Below are 14,124 nucleotides of genomic sequence, written 5' to 3'. Positions count from 1 at the left end.
CACCATGTACTCTTAAATGGCAGCACTGCACTTACAGTGCCCAGGAATGGACCTGGGTACTGTAGGGGCACAGGGCTCCTGCTCCTGTGCCCACACCACTGGCATAGGGCACCCAGCTAGAGGGGTGGCTGATGTATGCTAGGGCAGTGTAGGGGGTGGGCATGGCACACAGGGATGTGTGCCATGTCGACTCTTTGTTTTGTCTTGTACCCAAACACTCAGCCTGCAATGGCAGTGTGTGTGTGTGTTAGGGTACAGGGCCTCTAAGGGTGGCACAATGAGTGCTGCAGCCCTTAGAGGCCTTCCCTGGTCACAAGGCACTGGGCACCTAGGGTACCATTTACCAGGGGCTGACGTGACCAGGGTTTGCCAATTTGGGTTTTAGGTTTTTAGGGAAGGAACATAGGCCCTGGGCACCTGATTGGCAGGAGTCCAGGGCACATTCAGTCAAAGTACATTCAGCAATTCAGTAAAAAGTGGGGGCATACCATGCAAGAAAGATGGCACTTTCTCACAGATGCCCTCTGTCGTGCATTTTTCATTAAATCCCACACTGGCATCAGTCTGGGTTTAATGTGCTGAGAAGTTTGATACCAAACTTCCCAGTCTTCAGTGCAGCCATTATGGTGTTGTGGAGTTCGTAATGACAACCTCCCAGCACCATATACTCTTAATGGCAGCACTGCACTTACAGGGCCCAGGAATGGACCTGGGTACTGTAGGGGTACAGGGTGCATGCACCTGTACCCTCACAACTTGCATATGGCACCCAACTAGAGGGGTGACTGATGTATGCCAGGGCAGTGGTTTGTGGGCATGGCACACAGGGATGTGTGCCATGTTGTCTCTTTGTTTTGCACCCAGACGCTCAGCCTGCAAAGGCAGTGTGTGTGCGCCAGGGTACAGGGCCTCTAAGGGTGGCCCAATTGGTGCTGCAGCCCTTGGGAGCCTTCTCTGGTCACAGTGCCCTGGGTACAAGGGGTACCATTTACCAGGGACCTATCTGTGGCCAGAGCTGTCAATTGGGTTTTGTTTTGGGGAAAGAACACAGGCCCTGGGGTCCTGATTGGCAGGGCCACAGAGCACATCAAGTCAAAGAGCTTCAGTAGTCTGGCAACAAAATAAAGGGGGGGGGGGAGGAGTTTACTGCAACAGAAACCCACTTTCTCACAGTGACTGAAGGTACCCTCTATGCAGTGAAAGTGGGTCACAAGCCTATCCAGCATGGGTTACTCAACGTAATGCAGAAGAGTTCCGCATTCACCTTCTCAGCAGTGTGTATTCTTTCTTACAGATGAATTCTCTAAGATGAAGGAGGAGGTACCAACTGCTCTGGTGGAAGCCCATGTTCGAAAGGTGGAAGAGGCTGCCAAGATCACCGGAAAGCAGGACCCCAGCTTTGGCCTGGAGAGTAGCGGCATCGCTGGAACTGCCTACGATGAGACAGAAAGGATAGGTGAGATAACATTATTTAAGGTGAGCTATCGAAGAGGCCCTTTACCACTTACATGTAGAGGGAATGGGTGGCCCTATCGAATGCATTGACAGTGATCATGATCAATGGGGACCATCCATTATATACATCTATGCGATTAGTGGACAAGGAAACATTAAAAATCCAGTGGGCAATCCATCAACTAAAAGGGGTGTGAGAAATTGTCTTTTTTGTTCTCAAGAAATTTTGCAAATAGCATTAAAATTCTCACAAAATTAGACATTAATAGCAAAATGGTGTTTGATGGTGTGTTGCATGACTTTCTCTTTTTTTAAGGGAGCCTGCACTGTGCATAAAAAAAAAATCACCCATGATAACCTACAAGGGACTGGTTTGAGCAGACAGTGTCTCTCAATAAGATATTTTTTTTAAAACATGAAGCGTGCACAAGTGACACAATTTTATGTAATACGTAATTTGTGAGAAATGTCATTAATTTATCTTAATGCAAAATGTGTGTTTCTCTGGCATAATTCTAATTCTATCAAAGTCTATTATCTACTTTTAGTGAAATGGGTGAGAGAAGAGGGAGGAGCAGGCGGATTAGGATTGAAGGTGGAAAGGAGAACAGTGAATAAAGAGAGAAGTACAAGTGAAGGCCACCTCCATCTAGGTGGTGGAATAATAGAGGAAATCCCAGGAACCATATATAGCTTAACGTTTAGGGAGTTAAGGAAGGAGAAAAAAGGAATCGAGGGGCGAGGATCTCCTGTGCCTAATGCACACTATATCTGGGTGAAGGGGGAAAGAAAAAATGACACCGGAAAAGGTGTAAGGGGCAGCCATCATTTATAGCTAGAAAATGTATGTTCGAGGCATATGAGCTGCAGATCACACACTGAGGATAAGATCGCCATCTGGTGTTGGGCTCGGATGTTTGCAGGTTGTTGTTGTCTTCGGAAGAAGCCTTTGGTCACGAGGTTGGTGACTCCTCCCCTGGACAACAGTGTGCATGGGCATCCACTCCATCGTCAGATTGTTTTTTTCCGCCATTGGGTTCGGATGAACTTTTTTCCGCTCCAGCAGAAAACTTCAAGCAATCGATTTAACTCTTCAATCTTCATTCCATCGACGTCGACATCAACTCGGACCGGTTCCGGAAGCGGCTGATGGACAGGACACCCTTTAAAAAATGCCCCCAGTGTGGAGCGAAGTTCCCCCACAGTGACCACCACGAGGTTTGTAACCTCTGCCTGTCGCCGGAACACAACGAATCGACCTGTCCAGCTTGTGCCGCTTTCCGTTCGAAGAAGACCCTCCGGGACAGAAGAGCTCGACGCCATATTATGGCCAAACCAGCTCCAGAACCGGAGGACATCTTTGCTCAGGATGTTCCTGAAGATGACACCGAAGATCTTGAGATCGTGTCCGAGGCCGACGATTCCGATGACCTCATCACTCCAGGGCAGCGTGTGAGTACCACCCCCCCTGCCCCTGCCCCATCCAAAAAGACATTGGTCAAGACTCCGCCAGCTGGGCCCAGTCGCGACCGAAAATCCTCTCCAGAAGCCCCGCCCTCGGGCCCGGCTCCGAAGACATCTAAGCCTGTAGGTGGCTCCGGCTCGAGCAAACCTCATGTGATTGTGCCTTTAACACCCTCGGCACCGAAAAAACCACTATCGGCACCGAAACAGGCTTCAAGACCGAAATCTCCTTCGGCACTGAAACGTTCCTCGGCACCGAAGTCTCCACCGTCGCCGAAACGTTCTTCGACATCGATGCCTAAAAGTCCCTCGGCACCGAAGCCATCGGCACCGAAACATACATCGGCACCGAAACATACATCGGCACCGAAACATACATCGGCACCGAAACATACATCGGCACCGAAACATACATCGGCACCGAAACATACATCGGCACCGAAACATACATCGGCACCGAAAACTCCGTCCGCACCGAAAACTACGTCCGCACCAAAAACTACGTCCGCACCAAAAACTACGTCCACACCAAAAAAAGTTCATAAAGACCCAAAACGGCCATCGCCACCACCACCTTCGGAGCCGGATGAACTTTTTCGCCCAGATCCTACTCAAAAGCGGATCTACATCAATCCCGACACTGGACATGTGACTGCCGTCCCATACAAAAAACGGAAGCTGGACATCACACCTCCTCCAGCTCCCATACGGAAAAAGGACTGTGCTACTTCACCACTTCGTCCTTCCTCTCCTGTATTACCTCCAGACCCGTCCCCCCCCTCCTCCTCCTCCTTCTCCTTTACCTTTACCTTTACCACCTCCTTATCATTCACCTCCTCCACAGGATGATAATGATGACTTAAGGGGAGTGGCGGACCCTGACTTATTTAATGATCCTGTTGATCCAAACGACCCTTTTACATTTCCAGACACAGCACCAGTAGATGACTGGTCTTATCCAATGCCTGACATGCCTGACCCCACTACCTACCCCTCCAAGCCCTCCCCTCCTGATGACCATTTGGGGTTTGGCCAACTCATAAATAGGGCAGCAACATTCCATGGCGTCACAATGCACACGGACCCTCATGAAGAGGACTTTCTCCTCGATACTTTTGAGCAGTCACAAAAAACTGTTCACATACTACCCATGATTAAAGGGGTTATAAAGCATGCCACTGAGGTCTTTAAAGACCCTGTTCGAGCTCGGGTTCTCAACCCACGCATCAAAAAAAAAAGTACCGACCAGCCCCGCAGGACCCTGCATACATTAAAGCCCAGCTCCCTTTAGACTCCTTGGTCGTATCAAATGCCAGGAAGCGCGTTAACTCAGACAACTGGAGAAACGCCTCCCCCGGACAAGGAGTCTAAGCTTTTAGAGGCCTCAGGCAAACGAGTCGCCGCACAGGCGGCGAACCACTGGCGTATTGCCAATACCCAGGCCCTGTTAGCCCGGTACGATAGGGCGCATTATGACCAACTTGAGGACCTTATGCAACATCTGCCTGAACCCTTTAAGTCCCAGGCCACTGACCTAATCCAAGAAGGCAAATTAATATCTAATGCCTCCATTAAATGCGCCTTAGATGCGGCAGACACTGCTTCTAGGGCGGTCAATACTAGCGTCTTACTCAGACGACATGCCTGGCTCCGTATTTCCGGTTTTAAACCGGAGGTTCAAACCGCAATTCTGGCTCAACCTTTCAACCAAGAGCAGTTATTTGGCCCTGCAGTGGATACTGCATTAGAGAAAATGAAAAAGGATAATGAAACTGCCAAGTCTATGGGAGCACTACAGTCTCCTCAAACCCGGGGTTCCTTTCGTCGCTCCTTTTATAGAGGAGGCTCCAAAAACACGGGAACTGAGACCACATCCACCTTTAAAAATTCGGGACAAACATCCCCTAACAGAGGATATTTCCGAGGAGGTTATCGGGGAAACAATAACAAAGGTCGAGGGCGGGGCAACAACAATAACACCCGCACCTCCCCAGCCACTAAACAGTGACTTGCCACCACTCCCCCCAGACCATTCCACTCCAGTCGGGGGGGCGGCTCCAACAATTCCTACCTGTCTGGACTTCCATCACCACAGACAGGTGGGTCAGACAAATTATCCAGTCTGGCTACTGCCTCGAACTCATACAATCCCCCCCAAACATACCGCCCAAACAACGTCCAATGTCCTCACATCATCTCTCTCTCCTCAAACAAGAAGTTCAATCCCTGTTACAAAAACATGCGATAGAACCAGTCCCTCTTCAACATCAGGGAACAGGGGTATATTCCCTATACTTTCTTTCCCAAAAAGGACAAAACACTAAGGCCCATACTGGATCTCAGACTACTAAACCAGTATATACATTCGGATCATTTTCATATGACCACCCTCCAACAAGTCCTCCCACTTTTACAACAGGGAGACTTCCTTGCGACATTGGACCTCAAGGATGCGTACTTTCACATCCCTATGCATCCCGCTCACAGAAAATATCTACGATTTGTAGTCGATGGGCAACACTATCAATTTACAGTTCTCCCATTCAGAGTAACAACAGCACCCAGAGTGTTCACCAAGTGCCTAGCAGTCGTGGCAGCGCACCTCAGAAGACAACAGATCCATGTCTTCCCCTATCTGGACGATTGGCTCATAAAAGCCAATACTCACCAAAAATGCGTTCTCCACACTCATCGCACAATTCAAACTCTCCACGATTTGGGATTCACTATCAACTACCCCAAATCCCATCTACAACCTTCCCACTTCAGTATCTAGGAGCAACCATAGATACATCCAAAGCCATTGCTTATCCCAGCACTGCCAGGATAGCCAGTATACAAAATCTCATCTCTCAATTTCAAACTCATCCATCTCTTCCAGCAAGAGTGTTCATGCAGCTCCTAGGCATGATGGTGTCATGCATCTCCATAGTCCCACACGCACGACTTCAAATGCGTCCCTTACAGGAATGTCTAGCACAACAGTGGAACCAAGCTCACGGACAACTTACCGATCTGGTGTTGGTGGACAGCCGCTCACTTCGCTCACTGAAATGGTGGAACACCATCAACCTGTCCAAAGGGCGACCGTTCTTAGAGCCTCTTCCACAAGTTGTGCTAACTACCGACGCATCTCTCACAGGGTGGGGAGCCCACCTCCTTCACCATACCACTCAGGGCAGATGGACCAGTCAACAAAAACTGCTCCACATCAACCACCTGGAACTCTTAGCAGTGTTCCTAGCACTAAAATCCTTTCAGGTACACCTAAAGAACAAAACTGTCCTCATACGCACAGACAACATGACGACAATGTATTATATACAGAAACAGGGAGGGACACATTCTCTCCAACTGTCCCAACTGGCACAGCAAATCTGGAGATGGGCAATTCCCCAAAACATCTACCTGTTAGCAGAACATCTCCCAGGGATCCACAATCAAGTGGCGACCTCCTAAGTCGCCACACACAGCAGATCCACGAATGGGAACTACACCCCAAGGTTCTACTCCCCCTTCTTCCAAAAATGGGGACAACCAGACATAGACCTGTTCGCCACTCCCGAAAACACAAAATGCCCAACCTTCACCGCCAGGTTTCCACACCCACAGTCGAAGGGCAATGCCCTATGGATGAACTGGTCAGGCAGATTTGCGTACGCTTTTCCGCCTCTCCCACTAGTTCCATTTGTGGTACGCAAACTGAAACAACAGTCACTAACACTAATACTGGTGGCTCCCACTTGGGCACGTCAACCGTGGTTCACCACACTTCTGGAACTATCTTTAGTTCCACATCAAAGGCTACGCCTCTCCCCGGATCTATTAACCCAGAACCATGGAGAAATCAGACACCCAGATCCTCAAACACTGAACCTAGCGATCTGGCTCCTGAGGTCTTAGAGTTCGGATACCTCAATCTCCCTCCAGACTGTATGAATATCATAAAGGAAGCCAGACGACCTACTACTAGAGCGTGTTATGCCGCTAAATGGAAACGATTTGCCATCTACTGCGCTAATAATGACATACATCCATTGGATGCTTCCATCCAAAACATCATTTGCTATCTACTACACTTGCAAAGATGCAATCTAGCGTATTCCTCTATACGTTTACACCTAGCAGCCTTAGCAGCCTACTTGCAAAATAGGCAACACCTGTCCCTTTTTAAGGTACCAGCCATCAAAGCGTTTATGGAAGGTCTCAAAAGAATTCTTCCCCCAAGATTGCCACCTGCCCCAGTGTGGAATCTCAATGTGGTTCTAACAAGACTCATGGGTCCCCCATTTGAACCTATGCACAAATGTGAATTACAATTCCTAACATGGAAGGTAGCTTTCCTTATCGCAATCACTTCCCTACGCAGAGTAAGTGAACTACAAGCCCTTACACTAGAGGAACCTTTCTTACAACTACACCGTAACAAAGTGGTTCTTAGGACAAACCCTAAATTTCTTCCAAAAGTGATTTCCCCTTTCCACCTTAACCAATCAGTAGAGCTACCAGTCTTCTTCCCAAACCCAGACTCAGTACCTGAAAAGGCCCTACATACCTTAGATGTCAAAAGAGCCTTGCTTTATTACATCGACAGGACAAAACCTTTTCGAAAGACGAAACAACTCTTTGTTGCTTTCGCACCACCACATAAAGGCAATCCGATCTCCAAATCAGGTATAGCCCGGTGGATAGTTAAATGCATCCAAATATGCTACCAAAAGGCTAAACGTACACTTACAGTTCCCCCTAGGGCGCACTCCACGCGTAAAATAAGGGCTTCTATGGCCTTCTTAAGTAACATTCCCTTAGAAGACATTTGCAAGGCAGCCACGTGGTCTACCACGCATACCTTCACTAAACACTACTGTGTTGACGTGCAGGCCAAACAACAGGCCTCAGTGGGCCAGGCTGTCCTAAAAACTTTATTTCAAACTGCTACAACAGATACAGGCGACCACCGCTAAGGGGAAGCACTGCTGTATAATCTATCCTCAGTGTGTGATCTGCAGCTCATATGCCTCGAACGGAATATGCTACTTACCAGTATGCATCTGTTCTTGGCATGTAGAGCTGCAGAGTCACACACGCCCGCCCGCCTCCCCGGGACCTGTATCTGTTCCAGCATCTGTCTTACTTAGACATTACACATGGACATCCTTTCTTTCATTCCTATACACTCCATCTTTTCCCATCATGGCGAAAAAACAATCTGACGATGGAGTGGATGCCCATGCGCACTGTTGTCCAGGGGAGGAGTCACCAACCTCGTGACCAAAGGCTTCTTCCGAAGACAACAACAACCTGCAATCATCCGAGCCCAACCCCAGATGGCGATCTTATCCTCAGTGTGTGACTCTGCAGCTCTACATGCCAAGAACAGATGCATACTGGTAAGTAGCATATTCCTTAAAAGGGAGGACCAAAGGGCTAGAATTCAGTCATCTACAGATAGTGAAGTGAATGAGAGGATAGAATTGGCAAGATCACAGTGGGACATTGTGAGAAAGTGCCCTCTTTCTGCATGGATGCCCCCACTGTTTGTTGAATTGCTGATGTGCTTTGACTGCGTGTGTCCTGGGCTCCTGCTAATCAGGTACCCAGGGCCTATGTTATTTCCCTAAAACTGCATTTAAGCCTAAACCCAATTGTCATCTCTGGCCACAGGTCAGCCCCTGGTAAATGGTACCACCGGTACCCAGGACACTGTGACCAGAGAAGGCCTGTATGGGCTGCAGCACTTATTGTGCCACCCTTAGAGGCCCTGTACCTTCACACTTACACACTGCCTTTGCAGGTTGCGTATTTTGGTGCAGAACAAAGGGAAGAGTCGACATGGCACACATCTCTGGGTGCCATGCCTACAACCCACTGCCCTGGCGTAGATCAGTCACCCCTCTACCTGGGTGCACCATACCAGTGGTGAGGGTACAGGTGCATGAGCCCTGTACCCCTACAGTGTCTAAGCACATTCTTAGGCATTGTAAGTGCAGTCATTAAGAGTATATGGTGCTGGGAGTTTGTCATTACGAACTCCACAGCACCATAATGGCTACATTGAAAATGTTGGTATTAAACTTCTCAGCACATTAAACCCACACTGATGCCAGTGTGGGATTTAATGAAAAATGCACACAGAGGGCATCTTAGTTCGGAATTACTTTTTAGTTACTTTACAGATTACTATGTACGTTACTTTTTAGATTACTTTTGCTAATCAGTGGGATATTCCTAGATATCACACTGAGACATCTCCTAGATAAAAGGTAAGTAATTCACTTTTTGTACATATGCAGTTTTTCAATGTTCCATAAAACCAACTCCACACTTTAAACTATTTTCATGAAAAGTGGGAGGGGGTCATATGCCTCTCTGGTTGTCTGGGTCGCCCCTTCTGCAAGATGGCAGGGACTGAGATTTGTGCTTCACCTCGCCAACCCCACCTGTGGGGTGGGGTTGGCAAAGGTGGGCAAACCTCCCCTCCTCACTTGGTTTTCCCACCGATGCTCCCGCCCAAAGAGGGTGTCGGAACCGGTGGGAGCCAGTTGCTGGAAGCAGCAAAGGGCTGGAGTAGCTCACAAAGGCAGCAAGCCTTTGAAGCTTCCCCTTCGTGGACCCTGCCCATCCTGGGGGAGGAGGCTTGGCACCTCGTCCGAGGATGTGCATTGTTTCAGACCCCCGGGAGCAGCAGACACTAGACCCAGGGGTCCAGAAATATGTCTGGAGGTGGCAGCTGAAAGCAGCCACTCAGCCAGGACACTAGAGTTAGGTCATTTTTCAGGGGGCATTTCTAGGATGCCCTCTGAGTGCATTTTTAATTAAATCCCACACTGGCATCAGTGTGGGTTTAATGTGCTGAGAAGTTTGATACCAAACCTCCCAGTTTGGAGTAAAGCCATTATAGTGCTGGGGAGTTCGTAATGACAAACTCCCAGCACTATATATTCCTAATGGCATTACTGCAGTTACAATGTCTAAGAATTGGTTTAGATATTGTAGGGGTACAGGGCTCATGCACCTGTACCCTCACTAATGGTATAGTTGACCCAGCTAGAGGGGCTGCTGACCTGTGCGTTGTAGGCATGGCACACCAGGTTGTGTGCCATGTTGACTCTTCACTTTGTTCTGCACCAAAACATATGAGAGAGAGAGAGAGAGAGAGAAGAAAAAAGAAAAAAATATATATATAATAAGTATGTACGTACAGGGCCTCTAAGGGTGGCACAATAAGTGCTGCAGCCCTCAGAGGCCTTTTCTGGCCACAGTACTTGTGGTACCATTTACAAGGGACTAACATGTGGCCAAAGAGTGCCAATTGGGTTTTGTCTCAGTGCAGTTTAGGGAACGAATATATGCCCTGTGTACCTGTTTGGCAGGAACCCAGGGCACACTCAAAGTACATAAGCAGTTTGACAAAAAGTGGCGGCAACCATGCAAAAAGAGGGCGTGGAATTGGTTGTGTATGAGACCTTGAAAGACTGCAAATAACTAAAACTGCTTTATTTACCTTTACCTTTAGGAAACGTCCCAGTGTGATATCTAGGCATATCACACTGAGTAGAATAAGTAACCCATAAAGTAATCTGTAAAATAATCAAAAGTAATCTAACAGCAATTTCAACAGTATCCAAAGTGTTTACAAACCTGTAACAAAGTCATTTTCATTCAGCTTGCTTGTATTGTTCAACTTGCCTTGAAAAGTACCATTTACACATACCTGTGCCAGGCTTGCTTGGTTCTAGAAAATAAATATAACTAGATAATATTTTATATACAAACAAATTGGTCTGAGTTCAGTCTTTGAGTGTGTGACACCATTTGCTGCCCGAGTGTGTACAACAAATGCTCAACACTACCCTCTGATAAAGCCTTACTGCTCGACCACACTACCACAAATGGAGAGTAAGGTGCTATCTACTTTTACCTCTGCCTATCTTTGGGGTTCCACTGGACTCACTATACCTCATTTTGGTATAGTATATATAGAGCCAGCTTCCTACACTGGTGGTTCAGCGGTAGGATATACAACTTTGCATTTGTTGGACTGACTTGGTCACCACCTAATCACTCTACAGAACTCTTAAATTGTCTTTAGAATTCAGATTTTTTTTTATTTGACAAATTTTTCCAAATTACTAAAAGTCTTGTTCGGGCCTTGGTTAAGTCCCTTTAGAATTTTAGAAAAATAAAAGCTCACTTTAGTTAGGGGTAAGAGGAGTTAGAACTTTTTGTTAGAATGTCTCTTAAGAACCCAGCTGTTAGTGAAGATAACCATGGCATAGAGAACCTGGTTGAGGATCTCAACCTCATCCCTTATCTCTACTTAGAATGTAGCTAGTTAAGGTCTCTATGCAAACTTAAAAATATTACTATGGGGTCCCATCTATCCAAACAAAAGCTCCAGGAGCTGTTGGCAGGGTATGCTAAAGACCATCCTCCTGAGAATCATGAAGACCTCTCGGGAGAAGAAGAGGAGGGAGGGGATGAGGTGAACTACCACTCCCCCACCCCCTCACTTTATAGAGAAAGAAGGGCCCCAGTGCCCCTTAATCCAAAAATACAACTCACAGTACTTAGATCCCACACAGGTGGGTGAGGTACTACTGAGGACATTGAGGACATCCTCGATGAGGAGACTAACCTTTTAGTAATGTCAACAAAAAGATTAGATCTAGAGACCAGACTCCTGGCTCTGGAAAAAGAGAGAGCAGAGATGAGCTTAGCTCCCATCAATGGTGGCAGCCATTTACTAAATAAGGATAAAGAGCAAGAAATAAGTGTTCGAGACATATGAGCTGCAGATTGTACACTTTTGCATAGATCGCCATCTGGTGTTGGGCTTGGATGTTTGCATGTTGTTTTTGTCTTCGAAGAATTCTTTGTAGTTACGAGATTGGTGACGACTCCTTCGGTCGACAGTGCGCATGGGCATCGGCTCCATCCTTAGATTGTTTTTTCCCGCCATCGGGTTCGGATGTGACTTGTTGCCCTCCGGGTTGGTGTCGTTATCGAACCCCCTATCGATGTGCAATCACTGCTAAACAATGGTATTGTCTCGATCGCGTACCCTTCGACGCGCACCCTCAGCGACTACTTCGAAAAACTTCGGAAACGTGCGAACTTCGACGCGGGCCGCTGGGCCTACGCGGGCCGCTTGGCCTACCCGCGCCGGTAACGACGGACATCGATTGAACGGAGTCCCTTTAAGAAATGTCCCCAGTGTGGTGCTAAATTCCCACACTCAGACCTCCACTCTGTAATCTGTGCCTCTCTCCGGAACATCGAGAGGACAACTGTGAGGCTTGTTTATCCTTCAAGTCCAAGAAAACCATCCGGGATCGTCTGGCTCGACGCCACAAGATGTCCGAGGCACCGGTTCCATTCCGGACATCTTCTATCCAGGCCCGACAGCCTTCCGGAACCAGAACAGGAAGAGGTCTCCGAAACAGACGACTCAGACGCCGAAGATGTCGTCACCCCAGCTCAACAGGATGTGAGTACCGAAACCCCTGCCCCACCCAAGCCCATACCAAAAGCTCCGGTGACAACTTTGCATCTTAGCCCAGGTCCACAAACATTTTGAGCGCCCCGCCTCAGGGCCCGGCTCCGAAAGACAAAGACAAACCTTCCGTCTCGAGCCAGCCACCTGGTCCCGAAAAAACACCTTCGGCACTGAAAACTAAGTCCCCCGAGATGCCGCGCCCCCTTCCTTAGGCACCGGAAAAACAATCTGCGCCGAAGCCGCCAAAAGACCCTTCGGCACCGAAGCAGCCGGAGAAGACTTCGGCACCGAAGACATCAGAGCCGAAACCATCTAAAGAAAAACCTTCCATAACTAAGCCTCTCAAACAGAAAACTCCAGAGCTGAAACAACCCGCACCGTAGGTCACGGAGCCAGGGAAGGCTTCTAAACCGGACACTGTTGCTAAATAGTCAAAACCAGTTTCTAACAAGAAATCTTCCACGCCAAAGATAACTATCGATTCCGAAGAACTTTTTCTCCCGGATCCGAAGTAAACCACCATCTTTATTCATCCCAAGACTGGTCATATAGCTACTACGCTACCTACAAAGAGGAAACCAGAACATCTGATAGACATCTAGCCACAGATTCCTTAACTTAGAATATCCCCAGGCGTCAGACTGGATCCGGATTTTTTTTTGCAGCAGCAGCTCTGCGCGCCAGGGGACGGGGCCATACTACCCCGCCCTGATGTCGTCCACGGACGTGATGTCAGCGAGGTCATATAAGTCCCTCCCGGCGCGCTGATGTCAGTTTCCTTCTTTTCTGCGTGCAACGCGGATCCAGAGTAAGCGGTTCCTCTGGCCTGTTTTCAGGCCCTTTTTTGACGTTCGCGTCTGGAACAGTGTGCGATGCCTTCGGGCTTTAAAACTTGTACCTCCTGTTCGCGGCAAATGTCCGCGATGGAGTCGCACCTTATCTGTATGTAGTGTCTGGGCGAACACCACGACTCGACGGACTGCGACGCCTGCCAACACCTGAAGCCGAAGTCCCGGCAGGAGCGCAGGATGAAGCTGCTTTCGGCTCGGCACCCGGCCTCCTCATCGGCAGCAGGTCCCTCTGGCAGTGGTTTCCATTTGTGGCGTCAGACGCCCTCTGGTTCCCAGGTGCGTTGTTTGCCTCGCTCGGGTAAGTCACGGCACATGTCGCCGAGGTTCTCGACCTCACTTCCTTCTGTTGTCGGGGGCACTAGTTCCCGGAATCCTCCGGACGTGCGCCCCCGGGAGTCGCCCCTTCTTTATCCTCCTTATCCTGGCACGGGGGTGACTCGGACCCACATGGAGGCCTATGCCGCAGCCCTGGGGCGTCCTTGGAGGGTCTCCGGCGGGTTCGCCCCCGGCGCAGACTGCCCTTACCTCTAGGGATGATGGAGATATGGTGTCAGGGGCGCGGCCCGGTTGGGTCCCCCAGTTCGACCCATAGCACCCCTGCTGTGCCGCAGAGCCCAGTGGACCTCCCTGTGGCGTCGCAGGTGGTTGCTGGTGCTTGCAGCTTGGCTCCGAGCCCACCTCGGCCTTCCGGACAGGCGGCTGCCTTCTCGGAGGCTGAGCCAGCGCTGGTTCGGCACCGAAGCCTTGCCTCTCCGGCCCCTTCCCTTACTTCAGGGTCGGAGCCTGTTGTGGTCGAGGCGGGGTCCGCGCCGGTCCGGTGCCGTAGACTTGCATCCCCGGCTCCTACTCCATTCC

General features: G+C 49.1%; 1 protein-coding gene across 6 annotated transcripts in view; it reads left to right on the top strand.

The window, feature by feature from the left end:
• Positions 1 to 14,124, top strand: part of SMARCC2 (SWI/SNF related BAF chromatin remodeling complex subunit C2) — a 501,863-nt gene that overhangs the window by 248,821 nt on the left and 238,918 nt on the right. For all 6 annotated transcript variants that reach the window (XM_085600307.1, XM_085600305.1, XM_085600303.1 and 3 more), the window contains exon 21: positions 1,295 to 1,456. In XM_085600307.1, coding sequence (XP_085456433.1) covers positions 1,295 to 1,456 — 162 coding nt within the window. The remainder of the gene's footprint in view (positions 1 to 1,294; positions 1,457 to 14,124) is intronic.

Source organism: Triturus cristatus, chromosome 4_2 (genome assembly GCF_964204655.1).
Source record: "Triturus cristatus chromosome 4_2, aTriCri1.1, whole genome shotgun sequence".
Classification (NCBI taxonomy): domain Eukaryota; kingdom Metazoa; phylum Chordata; class Amphibia; order Caudata; family Salamandridae; genus Triturus; species Triturus cristatus.
Note: the sequence above shows the minus strand (reverse complement) of the source record. Positions and strands in the feature narration are given on the sequence as shown.